The 12500-nt window shown below is 38.2% G+C and overlaps 1 protein-coding gene across 2 annotated transcripts in view; it reads right to left on the reverse strand.

Moving 5' to 3' along the window:
• Nucleotides 1-2536: 2536 nt before the first annotated feature.
• The window catches only part of LOC113811249 (uncharacterized), a 34437-nt gene continuing 24473 nt past the window's right edge, over nt 2537-12500 (reverse strand). Inside the window, exons 2-8 of one of the 2 annotated variants that reach the window (XM_027362947.2) lie at nt 9956-11016; nt 6585-6719; nt 6071-6255; nt 4664-4865; nt 3935-4407; nt 3447-3752; nt 2537-3153 (exon numbers count right to left, since the gene is read on the reverse strand). In XM_027362947.2, coding sequence (XP_027218748.1) covers nt 2737-3153; nt 3447-3752; nt 3935-4407; nt 4664-4865; nt 6071-6255; nt 6585-6719; nt 9956-11016 — 2779 coding nt within the window. In that variant the 3' untranslated portion in view covers nt 2537-2736. Of the gene's footprint in view, nt 3154-3446; nt 3753-3934; nt 4408-4663; nt 4869-6070; nt 6256-6584; nt 6720-9955; nt 11017-12500 lie in introns of both variants that reach the window. The other variant, XM_027362946.2, reaches the window with a different exon arrangement.

Below are 12500 nucleotides of genomic sequence, written 5' to 3' on the forward strand. Positions count from 1 at the left end.
GAGTATTAGATCAACACACCATATGCTTTCCACTAGTAATTCACATGCTTTCTAATTTTAACATTGGTTCTTGAAAACATCATTACACCTTTTTGCATAATACACAGACATAAGACAGTTCTGAGCTCACAACCATTTAAACATTATTTGAGACAGAGCACTGAATACCACATTGCAATAATGTTATAGTATATGAGACAAAGCTCAAAATAGTCAAACAAATAACATTCCTAATGGTGGTGCTGCACAATATGCATCATTATTACCAATATTTCAATAATGAATAGCATTAGTAAAACAACATAGAACGCAGTCCCATAATAAAAGATGAATCTAGCTCTTTTAACTCGTATATCCCTGATTCACCAATGGTACCAACTGCCATATTAAAACAATGAACTCCGCTTCCTAACATCAACCGTAGTCCAGCTCAGAGATAAGAATTACTATCACCTGCATTGCTGCATAAACAAGTGTGTGTGTGTGTGTGTGTACACATGTGAGCACATATATATGTATGTGTGAGTATGCTTGTACACATACCGTAAGAGTTGGAGTCCAATGCTTTGCTTTAACCACTCTGTGTGTGTGTGTGTGTGTGTGTGTGTGTGTGTGTGTGTGTGTGTGTGTGTGTGTGTGTGTGTGTGTGTGTGTGTGTGTGTGTGTGTGTGTGTGTGTGTGTGTGTGTGTGTGTGTGTGTGTGTGTGTGTGTGTGTGTGTGTGTGTGTGTGTGTGTGTGTGTGTGTGTGTGTGAGTGTGAGTGTGAGTGTGAGTGTGAGTGTGAGTGTGAGTGAGTGTGTGTGTGTGTGTGTGTGTGTGTGTGTGTGTGTGTGTGTGTGTGTGTGTGTGTGTGTGTGTGTGTGTGTGTGTGTGTGTGTGTGTGTGTGTGTGTGTGCAAGCGCGTGCATGTACGTGTGCGTGTAAGGAAAACTTGTAACCAGAATGGCATATATATGAGCTGGTAGTACACAAAACAATTGTTCATATTATTGTGTATGCATTTTGTGAATTTGCTGTTGTCTGTACATGTCAAATTATTTTGATGAAATTTGTTAAGGTGACATGGTATATAGCTCATGAATCAGTGATATTAAATATAATGCCTATTGGTTTTCTGTTCCTTATCTCTATATATAATGCAAAAAGGTGTACAAAATACCCATTTCTCTGAAAAATACCTGTGTTTGATCCTTTTTCTTTATGTGATATACTTCATCTCCCAGGGAAAATGCATAAGCTGCTATATACAATAAACCTTAATGGTATCATCAAAACCACTTACTCTTTGAAATATTTTACTCACCTAAAATCAACATTTTTTGATTAAGAAGCAACTATAATAATGGTGCACCAGAAATACTGATCTGAAAATGTAAAATAATATCACCTTTGGATTCCTGTGAAGTAATGCCACTTGTGTTCTATTGATATTACAATATCTATATAAATATACTTCTACCCTTTTCATTCAGCTTATGAACTGAATGTCTTGCACATATCTGACTGAAAACAGCTAGAGAAGTTTAATAAAATGCTTTATTTTTTTTTGCCTAAGCATAATTAACAACCATGGCATTTCAGATATCAAATGAATGGAAAGCTATGAAATGAGAAGACATGAAACTTAGCTAGATTATGGCTTGCACAGTGTCATGAAAGACATTCAAAGGACTAGACTATAATTTATATGTATTGGAATGACTTGTGAAAATGCAAAAAATGTTAATGTGAAATGTGGTAGTAAAAGGTAATTAAACCTAGTTCATTGAATACACTATAAAATCACACAAGAATATTTTTTCATTGTTTGGTTAACATTTCAAGAATCAGTTAAAAACAATTAAGTATATGCAGACCAATTCTTATGTTCTGATTAATTTCAATGTCTCTGAACTTTCATCTGATATGAAATAACATGTGATTAAGTCTCCAACAACGTATATCTCAAAGATCTCCTAGTCTCCTAGCATCACAGACAACTTCTTTAATGTATACTTTTGAACATACTTCAAAATAATTTTGTTATATCTCTAAAGGTTCATTTTTGTACATTCAATAAACTATAGAGATTTTATTCAGACTATCCATCTGAAATTTCTTGTTCTTCACAACCGGCAAAAGACAAAAACATCAACATCGGTATATATAAAAAAAAACTTTGATTGTTGTATCCTCTGTAGACAGCTGTTAATGAAAAGAAAGAACGAGAGAATTGTATAAAAAACATTCCTGAGCGGAGGAACTTGAGCTGCCCTTAAGTGTTACCACTTCACATGTAATGCTAATTCAATATTCACAATTCACTCTAATTTCTAAATGAGATTCTCCAAATGAAAAGATTGAAATAAGGAAAGGAAAGTTTGCAAAATGGACATGATTGCTATTTGGGAATGTTTTAGGGGGTGACATTTTTTTCCATCTTAGTAAACAAAGACTTTAAATATAAAGTCTAAAAGAAAGAAATAAAGAAGAAAAAAAATATATGTATAAATATATCTGATTGTGTACGAGTTTGTGTCTGTTATTGAGAGAGAGAGAGAGAGAGAGAGAGAGAGAGAGAGAGAGAGAGAGAGAGAGAGAGAGAGAGAGAGAGAGAGAGAGAGAGAGAGAGAGAGAGAGAGAGAGTGTGTGTGTGTGTGTGTGTGTGTGTGTGTGTGTGTGTGTGTGTGTGTGTGTGTGTGTGTGTGTGTGTGTGTGTGTGTGTGTGTGTGTAAACAATTTACATCCTGGCTATTCTTAGACAATTGTTTCAATAAGCGTTGGTCTACAAGGTACTTGACCTGCATTAGGACTTAAGTTTTCTTTATTTTGAGTACAATTAGAGTGTGAAGTCTGTTGCCCCTTTTCAGCCCACTTCATTTCAGCAGTTCCTTGATGAATCTTTCTCTGACTATCAGAGGTTGTACTCTGAACATGCAGAGCTCTGCTGGACACAGGCAGATCTGTGGGACGGGATTCCTCCATCTGTGACACCAAACTGCGTGCTGAATCAGGAGACGCAAGAGGAGCTGCTATCCCACTCTTTATTAGAGACTTCCTAACGGGATCTTCAATTGATTCTAAAATATCGTCGTCTCGATAATGTCCTACATTGTAGGCCACTACAGTTGCATGATCTAATTTGCCTGGGACTAGGGCTAGCTTTTCACACACCTGGAAAAAACAGAGCATTACTGTATAATAAATCATGTCTATATATAGATGCATCTGTGTGTGTGTGTGTGTAAATATACATATATATTATATCATAGAATAGTAGGTTATATTATATTATAGTATTTTATATCATATTATATTATATTACATCATATCACATGATATATGACATGATATATAATTATATATTTTATATATACATATATATATATATATATATATATATATATATATATATATATATATATATATATATATATATATATTCTACAATCCTATATAAATCTCACCTTTCTCCGCCTATTTCTTTGATCTGACCGAGACAGATCCTTGGATGCTGAGGGATAAAGGTCAGGATCTTCTAGGATGCGACGTTTTGCCACTGTCAACTTGGTGGCAAAATGCACCATCTCCAAGCATAAGCCTTGTGCTGTCATCACAGGACCCTTACTGGTTAGGCCGCATCTAAGGAGGTCTTCCATACGAAGTAATGTTAACTCGTGCCTTTGGTGAGCCTCAACTAGAGGTAGGAATGGGTCTGTGACAACTTCATCCTCTGGCAAACCAGCTCCAACTGATTTGACATTGGTTACAGGCTGAAAGGTAAATCACAAGTCAAAAGAGAAGATGATTTTTTAACCAATCTAATATTAATTTCATTATTTATAGATGTGCTAGGATACAATACCGATGTGAAAGTGAGTGTGAGTATGAGTGTGTGTGCATGTGCATATGTGTGTACACCAGTGTGTGCATGTAAGTGTGTATGGAAAATTACCTGCTTGCCTCCTCGCCCTGGACCTACGTTGGGACCCTTACTTCCCTGTTGAGTTCGCCTTGAGCGACTTCTTTGCTGATTGGAAGGCATTTGTCTGCCTTGCAGACTAACTCGCTCACCATTACGCCTACTACTTTGAGGCTCTCTTGCCGGATTCTGTGACTTATTTCCAGTATTCTGTGGTTCTTGTGAACCATTTTGAACATCTCTCCCTTCCTTTGCTGTACTTGGTCTTTCTGTACTTTGTGACTCCCTAGTTTTTGACTCTTTCTCTTTTTTAGGAATGGCAAATTTACCAACTACCGGGTCAAAGTTATCAGAGATACCATCACTAGTCAGGAAGACAATGTCTCCTGGATCACAGTAAGTAAGGGAGCACGTTAAGTTATTGAGCTCTGGGTTCTGCCCATCTACTGGCCCTAAGGCTCCTAAAGCATCTCGCATGTCACGCATGCTGTAGATATCATGTGAGCCTGAAGAGAAGAGAAAAACAGATATCTCATATTGTCTATGCTATATTATATACATATTCATTTAACTACTTCTTGTTATACCTTACTGTCTATATGTTAATTCACTTATTTCAAGTATCCAAAACTGATTAATTCAATTCAGTATTGTAAAAAACAAACAAGGGAAACAAAAAATGACAATAAGAATACATGTACTGACATATATGCAAAGAGAAACATTAAATATATGAATACCAAAAGCACTGCCTCAAACTACCTTGTGTGATTTCCCGAACACCATATTTCTGTGAGTAAACGTAGGCCAGGGAATCCCCAACATTACACACACACACAACAAACTGGTCGGTGTCAGCCAGAGGAGCTACCACAGCTGCTGTAAGGGTTGTTAACATGCCATCTTCCTGGAGGATGAGGCTATGTGCTGCATGGAATGATCTTAATAAAGCTACAAAGATGTCCTGCTGGAAAATGAGATAAGGAGAAAGTAAATTAGTGGCTCTTCTTGAAATGCATAAATGGCATAATAAAATAATCTCTTACATTCTGCCGATGCATTTTGAATCACATGAATGATGGAAATATGAGCCTGTATAAATGCCAATAATACAGATTGATGTTAGCTGAAAAAAAAAATATAAACTTGTACAAAAAAGACAAATAAAATACATAAAAAAGGTAAAAACCTACTCCTGCTTTGCACACATATCTATCTATCTAAAGCAGAGGTTCTTAAGCTGGAGTCCATGGATGAGTTTCAGGGATCCATGAGAATCAGATAAAAATTAACATCTATATTAGTTTTTTTTTTTCTTTTTTTTTTTTTTTTTTTTCTTTTCTTTCTTTTTTGACTGTTTACTTGAAAAAGTTGTACAACTCCGTCATTCTAAAAAGGTTAAGAACCCCTGATCTTAAGGACAGGACTAAATAGTAATGCAGTACAGAAGACTCAGGGACCACAGTCAAGTAGTGGAATCTGGCCTTAATATTGATCAAATACTTGAACTGATAGATTTCACAACACTAATGATTGCTTTCAATCATCCATTGGCTTCAGGCTATTAACTACAATCAACCTTGACATACCAAGGTATATCCTAGTCTTTGATTTCTTCATTTTTATGAAAATCTAAACATCAAAGACATATCCTTGTCAGTATCATCTTTGAAGTATATGAAGTAAAGAAATATTATATAAAGTTACAGTCATGCCTTCAATGGGTATTCATTCATGCAGTCTTATTAAGGTCTACTGACAGTACAGAACTTAACTGTACACATCCTGACTTAATGTGTACTACCATCTATGTACATAATATTATTTTCTGCACTAAACTGAAAAGCATAACAGGCTACTCAAAAGTTCCTAATTAAAAACTGCTACAAACATGTACATAAAAAAAGGAAAACAATATGAGCAAAACAAAAAGGTTCCACTCCATAATACAACTAATTCAATGGCGAACCTTAATTCTTACGTACAGTACACCATAAATGACCGGAAGGCATAAAAATTCTGGGTTTAATAGAATGCATCCTTGATATAAGTTTCATGTGAATTCATACCGAAGGAGAGGAATCTGTAATGAAAGTTCCCTGAAAAAGGAAAACCTAAGTGGAAAAGTTTCAGGAATACTAACCTACAAGAAAATGAAAATCTACTAACTGTTGTGGTTTCTGGAGGTGTGGCCACTGCAGAATAAAGAGCAGTGTTGAGGTGATGTAGGCACCCATGAATAGCACACCTGGCGGCAATGCTTGCCTTCTCTCCCCAGTTGACTCCATCGGCAAGGGCAAGAATAGCACTATCTTCTCGTGCCACAACACCAAAGGCATCAGCAATAGGGTTACCTGAAGGAAGTACATACCATAAATAAGTACACTGATAAAGAGGTTTGTTAATTCTCATTCTTCATAAATAAATATCTCCTATAAGAAAAAAAAGAGAAAAGAAGCAGTTTTGATGTGCCACAATTTCAGGCGTTTCACAATCTATGTGACAGAAAATAAGAGAAAAAAAAAAGGGTCATCAACTTTAGCCATTTACTGAAATCAAATATACCTATATATAAATGACAAGCAAAATCTGGGCTACAGAATTAACAAACAAAGTTTACAGCACAAAACATGTCTCTTTTTAAGTGAACTTTAAATGCCTGACCAATTCTACGTAGACTTACCTGCACGTTCATTTGTAACAGGATGACGTTCATATAAGGTAGTCGAAAGACCGTAGGCACGTTGGTGTGGTCGATTCCAGTTAAGAAGACCAGCAATTTCCTCTGTTTCACTTCTTTTAAGGTCTGGGTCAGGAACTGAATGTGTGGAAATACAAATTATCAACAAATATCTCGACAATGGTTAAAGGAAACAATCGCATGAGTGCATAACAGATTGTCAAACTCTAATATTTCACATATGTACAATAAACTGCAAGATAATTAGGTAGACAAGCATTTAGATCAATTTATAACTGATTAACTGAAATTCTAATCAAACTAATCTAAGCAATGAAAATTATAAAATCAAAATTTAAAGAATTAATGGCATATTAAAGCAGCTTTTCATAATTTAAACTCATTAATGCATACAAGCACTCACACACACGCGCACACACACACACACACACACACACACACACACACACACACACACACACACACACACACGCACACACATTCAAATATACAAAAAAGCAGACTAACAAACACACTTTTAACAAACACTTGCAAACCCTGACAAAGACACTATCACTTTTGTCTATGAAAATACAAAAAAATCCTAATAACAAATACATTTCCAAGTATATTCATATATAAACAAATAAATGAATACATAAAAAAAAAGCAGACAGACACCCATCCAACCTCATCCACTGAACACATTCATGATGAATCTACTGTGTTAGTGTGGTCACAGCATCCACAATACCTACTTTATAGTGAGCTATGGTGTGATTCACTGTAGTGATTGATCACACACTGTTCTAGCACCCAATCACCCTTGTACAAATAATAACAGACAATAATACGTTCTGCCATTTATTGACAAAGGATCTTTTTTCTCAAATTATATGAAGGGAATATACCTAACCTTAGTCTATCTTACTTCTACACTTCTGCAGCCAATCATGTACAGTAACACTCATAAATACAGATTCACACACACACACTCTCACAAACACCCACATATTCACCAAACAACACCTTCACAAAACACACACACACACACAACCACACACACACACACACACACACACACACACACACACACACACACACACACACACACACACACACACACACACACACACACACACACACACACACAACACAACACAACACAACACAACACAACACAACACAACACAACACAACACAACACAACACAACACAACACAACACACACACACACACACACACACACACACACACACACACACACACACAGAGTTTATAATAGGAGAGACTGAAATACCTTTCATGATTTAAATGTACAATTGTAGTATTTTATCGAGAAAGAACTTTTAAATTATAAGTCAATTAAAACTGGCATATTTTAGATGTTATGGTTTTCCCACTATGTATCTAGAGTAATCCAGATTATCATTATCATCTAAATATATTTAAAAAGATAAATCAAAATGAAAAGAAAATAACTTGCATCAAAGAACAAACCAGAACACAACCGAGGAAAGATATCAAACAATACATAACAAACATGGAGAACAGAGAACAGAAAAGGATCCAGACAGAATTTCAATAGGGTAACTGAGTAATTCATATTTTTTGTTTATTCCTTACATTACATTTCCTGGGATATCAGAGCCACTAAAGCTAAATGCAGTTTATTTAAAAATCAACTAGTATCCCTTAGATTCAAACCTACTATATTCAGATTCAAAATAAATGTTTCACTAATTCTTCTGGAAACCATTGAGGAATCTTCTGAAATAGATGCTAATTCTAGGAAAAAAACATTAGAAGTATCATATACTGTAAATCTATATATATCAATGGCTACTCAAAATATCAGTATCACCTATTTCTTTATTTTTCTCATTTTGACTTTGAAGATGAATATTTTTGGTTTATATTCTAATGATCAATACAAATATCTTTATTAACTAATTCTCTCTTTATCTAGATTTTCAAAATTAATACATATGACCAGTATTTAAGAATAATTTTAAAAGGGTCTAAGGCTAATATGCTCTCAATATTTGAAACGGAATATCATTTTAACACCTTCATATATTCAATCACAATGATAGTGTTAACGATGGATTTCTCACTCTTAACCATATATGTAAAAAAAATCATTGACCCCCCCACCCCCTCTAATCTTGGTCCCTATAGCTAGGGAGTGTATGAATAAGACCAGGGAAATTGCAGGGTAAAATATGAAAAAATATACTGAGAATTGATCAGTCTAGTGTATAATGAAATACAGGGGGGTTCCCCTACAACCCTCCCCATGAATCCCCTAGCTATGAACAATTACGACAGACTCGGCATCAGTTGCTCTATCTGGCTGTGAATACGTGGAGGATTCTTTGTCTTCCACTGTGGGGGTTGGGGGGGAGGGGGGGGTCGCAGGTTGTATATGGGTAACAAAGGGTGAGAGGAATCCATCGATACTGCAATCAAATGATTGGTCATGCGAAGGTATTTCCAGAAATTACCTTTTAAATACACACTGATATTTAGAAAAGCATAATAAGATGAATGAGATGTTACATATGAACTAGTTATCCTCTAAACAACTCAAGAAAACCTAAAAATAATAATAATAAATAAATATATAAGAGCTCTGCAAATAAGACAAACTCTTACACAAAATATAAACTATGCATAATTAAGCAGCTGCAAGTAAACAGTGAACAAATTATTCTAATAGAATACCTTCTCTAAAACATTTGGCTTCCTAATTTCGTTAGGGGAATCCACTTCAAATGGTAAATCCATTTGCCTAAATGCTTCTGATAGAGCATTTGATAACACTTTCTCTGAAAGAGTTCATGCAACAGATGTCAAGACAGACAGGGTTCTAGACAGACAACAAACAAACCCCCATTGACATCCTCAGAGTGAAAAAAATCAACAGGAAAATAAACAAGGAAGAATGAAACCATGGTGAAAGGATGAGATTAGGACACATTAAAAACTTGAAAGTGAATAACAAGGACAAGATTTCAAGAGATAGCGTAAAGTGCCCCCATCGTATTTTTAGGCTGAATAGGTTATTGCATTTTTTTTCTAAGATAATGTTAATTTTCTTGAGGTTTAATATCTAATCTCACAGAAAGGGCAAATGCATCTATCAGCATTTTTAGTAGCATTGTGTTACATGCAGGTTAACTGGTCAAGCACCGTCAGCAGGCGGGTTGGACACAGGTGTGTACATGCTTTCCTGTCCAAGTCTAATTCTATTCCTTAACATTTCCTTGTTTAGTGGCCTTAAGTAGGTCAGTGCCTCACGTGCAAAGGTTCAGAACACAAAGTGCACATTGGACAGACGTCAACTATTAAGGGGAGCCAGGCAGACTGACCTGCCAGTGCCCCAGCCTCCACCAAATCCAGAGTCAGGAACTTGGCCCGCTGGCCGGCCAGGCCCCCTTCGTTGGCTGCGACCGAGCCGTCATCCGCAGCCGCGTTCTCGGGATTGTAGTTTCCGTTCTCACATGCACTGTCAACATTGTCTGTCACACTGGCGCCCTGCGTCTCGGATTCGTGAGTCCAGTTATCTAGGGTGGGATTTGTGACTTGCGCTCCCGTCTCTGCTGTCTCCGCCGCCATGACAGGGTTGAGGTTGTCGTCTAGCCCGGGGCAGGGGGCGGGATGAACAAGCAGCTGGTTGACCGTCCCTCCACCTTCGTCCCTGCAGCTCACCAGCACAGCTTCCATCATGCCCAGGTTATCCGTGTTGATGCGCTCACCTGTGCTACCAACCCACGCAGCTGCGCAACCACCATCCTGCTGCGATGCTTTCGCGGAACTTTCAACAATATTGGCAAAACTACTATCACTTCTTTCATAACCATTACAACTAAAACTACTAGCACCAACACCACTATTCCCATAGCCAGAACCATCATTTGCGCCGCCATCAACTTGGGAGGGGAGGGTAAGGCCATAGTTGAGGGGTCCGTCACCAAACTGTAGGAAGGCAGCAGGGGGAGCCCGGCCGGGGTGTGGAGAAAGGGGGGAGGGCGCCTCCCCTCGCCAAGATGGCACCTCGCAATCTAGGGAGTCCATACTCCTGCCCTCACTAACACCCGTACTGCTTTTCTTATGAACTGGCGACTTAGGATCGCGCTTCCTGAAGTAAGCGGCCATGTCAGCATAGGGTTTCTTACGTGGAGGAGGCTTCTGGGAAGTGACATAGGCATTCGGCTGGGCGTCAGACATTGCGTCGTCTGCGTCTATGTAGTCTAGGTCAGCCTCGTCTCTCTGCAGAGGCGGATGCCCCCCGCGATTCACCGAGGCCAACCCTCCTCCGGGCCCCGTGAACGCCGCCAGCACCTTGGGTCGAGGGCGCCGGAGCTTGCGCGACGGAAGCTCCTCGCACGTCCTCCCGTACACGATGTCTGGCTGCACGCCCCGCATCTCTCTGCAAGGCGAAGGCAGGGGGTCTTAGTAAGGGGTCTCGGCAATAATACAGAGAGAGGGGAGATGGGAGAGAGAGGGGAGAGAGAGAGGAGAGGGGAGAGGTGAGAGAGAGAGGAGGGGGGGGCGAAGGGAGGGAGGGAGGGAGGGAGGGAGGGAGGGAGAGAGAGAGAGAGAGAGAGAGAGAGAGGAGAGATGAGAGAGAGAGAGAGAGAGAGAGAGAGAGAGAGCGAGAGGAGAGAGCGAGAGGAAGAGAGAGAGAGAGAGAGAGAGAGAGAGAGAGAGAGAGAGAGAGAGAGAGAGAGAGAGAGAAAGAGAGAGAGAGAGAGAGAGAGAGAGAGAGAGAGAGAGGAGATGAGAGAGAGAGAGGAGAGAGAGAGAGAGAGAGAGAGAGAGAGAGAAAGAGAGAAAGAGAGAAAGAGAGAAAGAGAAAGTTCAATAGTAACATATATAACAAAAGCAATACTAAAAATGCAATTAATAATAATGATAATAATCATAAAAAAATACATGACAAGAAAATAATAAAAGTTGGTCTCAGGAACTGCATCGACCAGTCCTTCAAAACTACTCCATTTTAAATGAAAAATGAAAAATATCAAACCCTATACATATCAACCGCCAAGCTTATGAATGACAAAATATAAAATTCAGTATTAGAATCTTCAAAAACTTGAGGCCAATCTAATATTACGAAAGAAAAAAAAACGACAAAAAATAAAATTCAGCATTAGAATCTTCAAAAGCTTAAGGCCAATCTAAAATTACGAAAGAAAAAAAAAAAACGACAAAAAATAAAATTCAGCATTACAATCTTCAAAAGCTTGAGGCCAATCTAAAATTACTAACACGAAAGAAAAACAACCGACCCCATTTTCTATTTCACGCAAAGTAGAGAAAAAAGGCATTATTTCCTCCTGATGAAACCTGCAAATCTGACAAACAGCGACATCTACATAAATGAGGGTACAATGCGCTCTAAATTATTTCACAGCACTTTCAACTTGAATTTTTGATGGTAGTTTCCCCGCCTTGGGAACAGTGCTTTTGGAGTCTACTTAAGAAGGAGAAGAAGAAGAAGAAGAAGAAGAAGAAGAAGAAAAGAGAGAGAGAGAGAGAGAGAGAGAGAGAGAGAGAGAGAGAGAGAGAGAGAGAGAGAGAGAGAGAGTCTTTATAGAGGCGAGTTCTGCAATAAATAATATCTTTCTCAATCATCAGGGCCGTTCCCTCAGAAAGCAATAGCAAACCGTAAATTGCAAAACGCCATGACGTTGAGTGATGTGAAATTATGTGCAGCAGATGAAATGGCCAATTACGTTTAAGTAAGAATATGTAATTGAATCTTTCAACGCAGTTGAGACATAAATTACCACACACACACGCACGTATGCACGCACGCACACATGTACACACACACACACAGTGAGAGAGAGAGAGAGAGAGAGAGAGAGAGAGAGAGAGAGAGAGAGAGAGAGAGAGAGAGAGAGA

Source organism: Penaeus vannamei, chromosome 24 (genome assembly GCF_042767895.1).
Source record: "Penaeus vannamei isolate JL-2024 chromosome 24, ASM4276789v1, whole genome shotgun sequence".
NCBI lineage: Eukaryota > Metazoa > Arthropoda > Malacostraca > Decapoda > Penaeidae > Penaeus > Penaeus vannamei.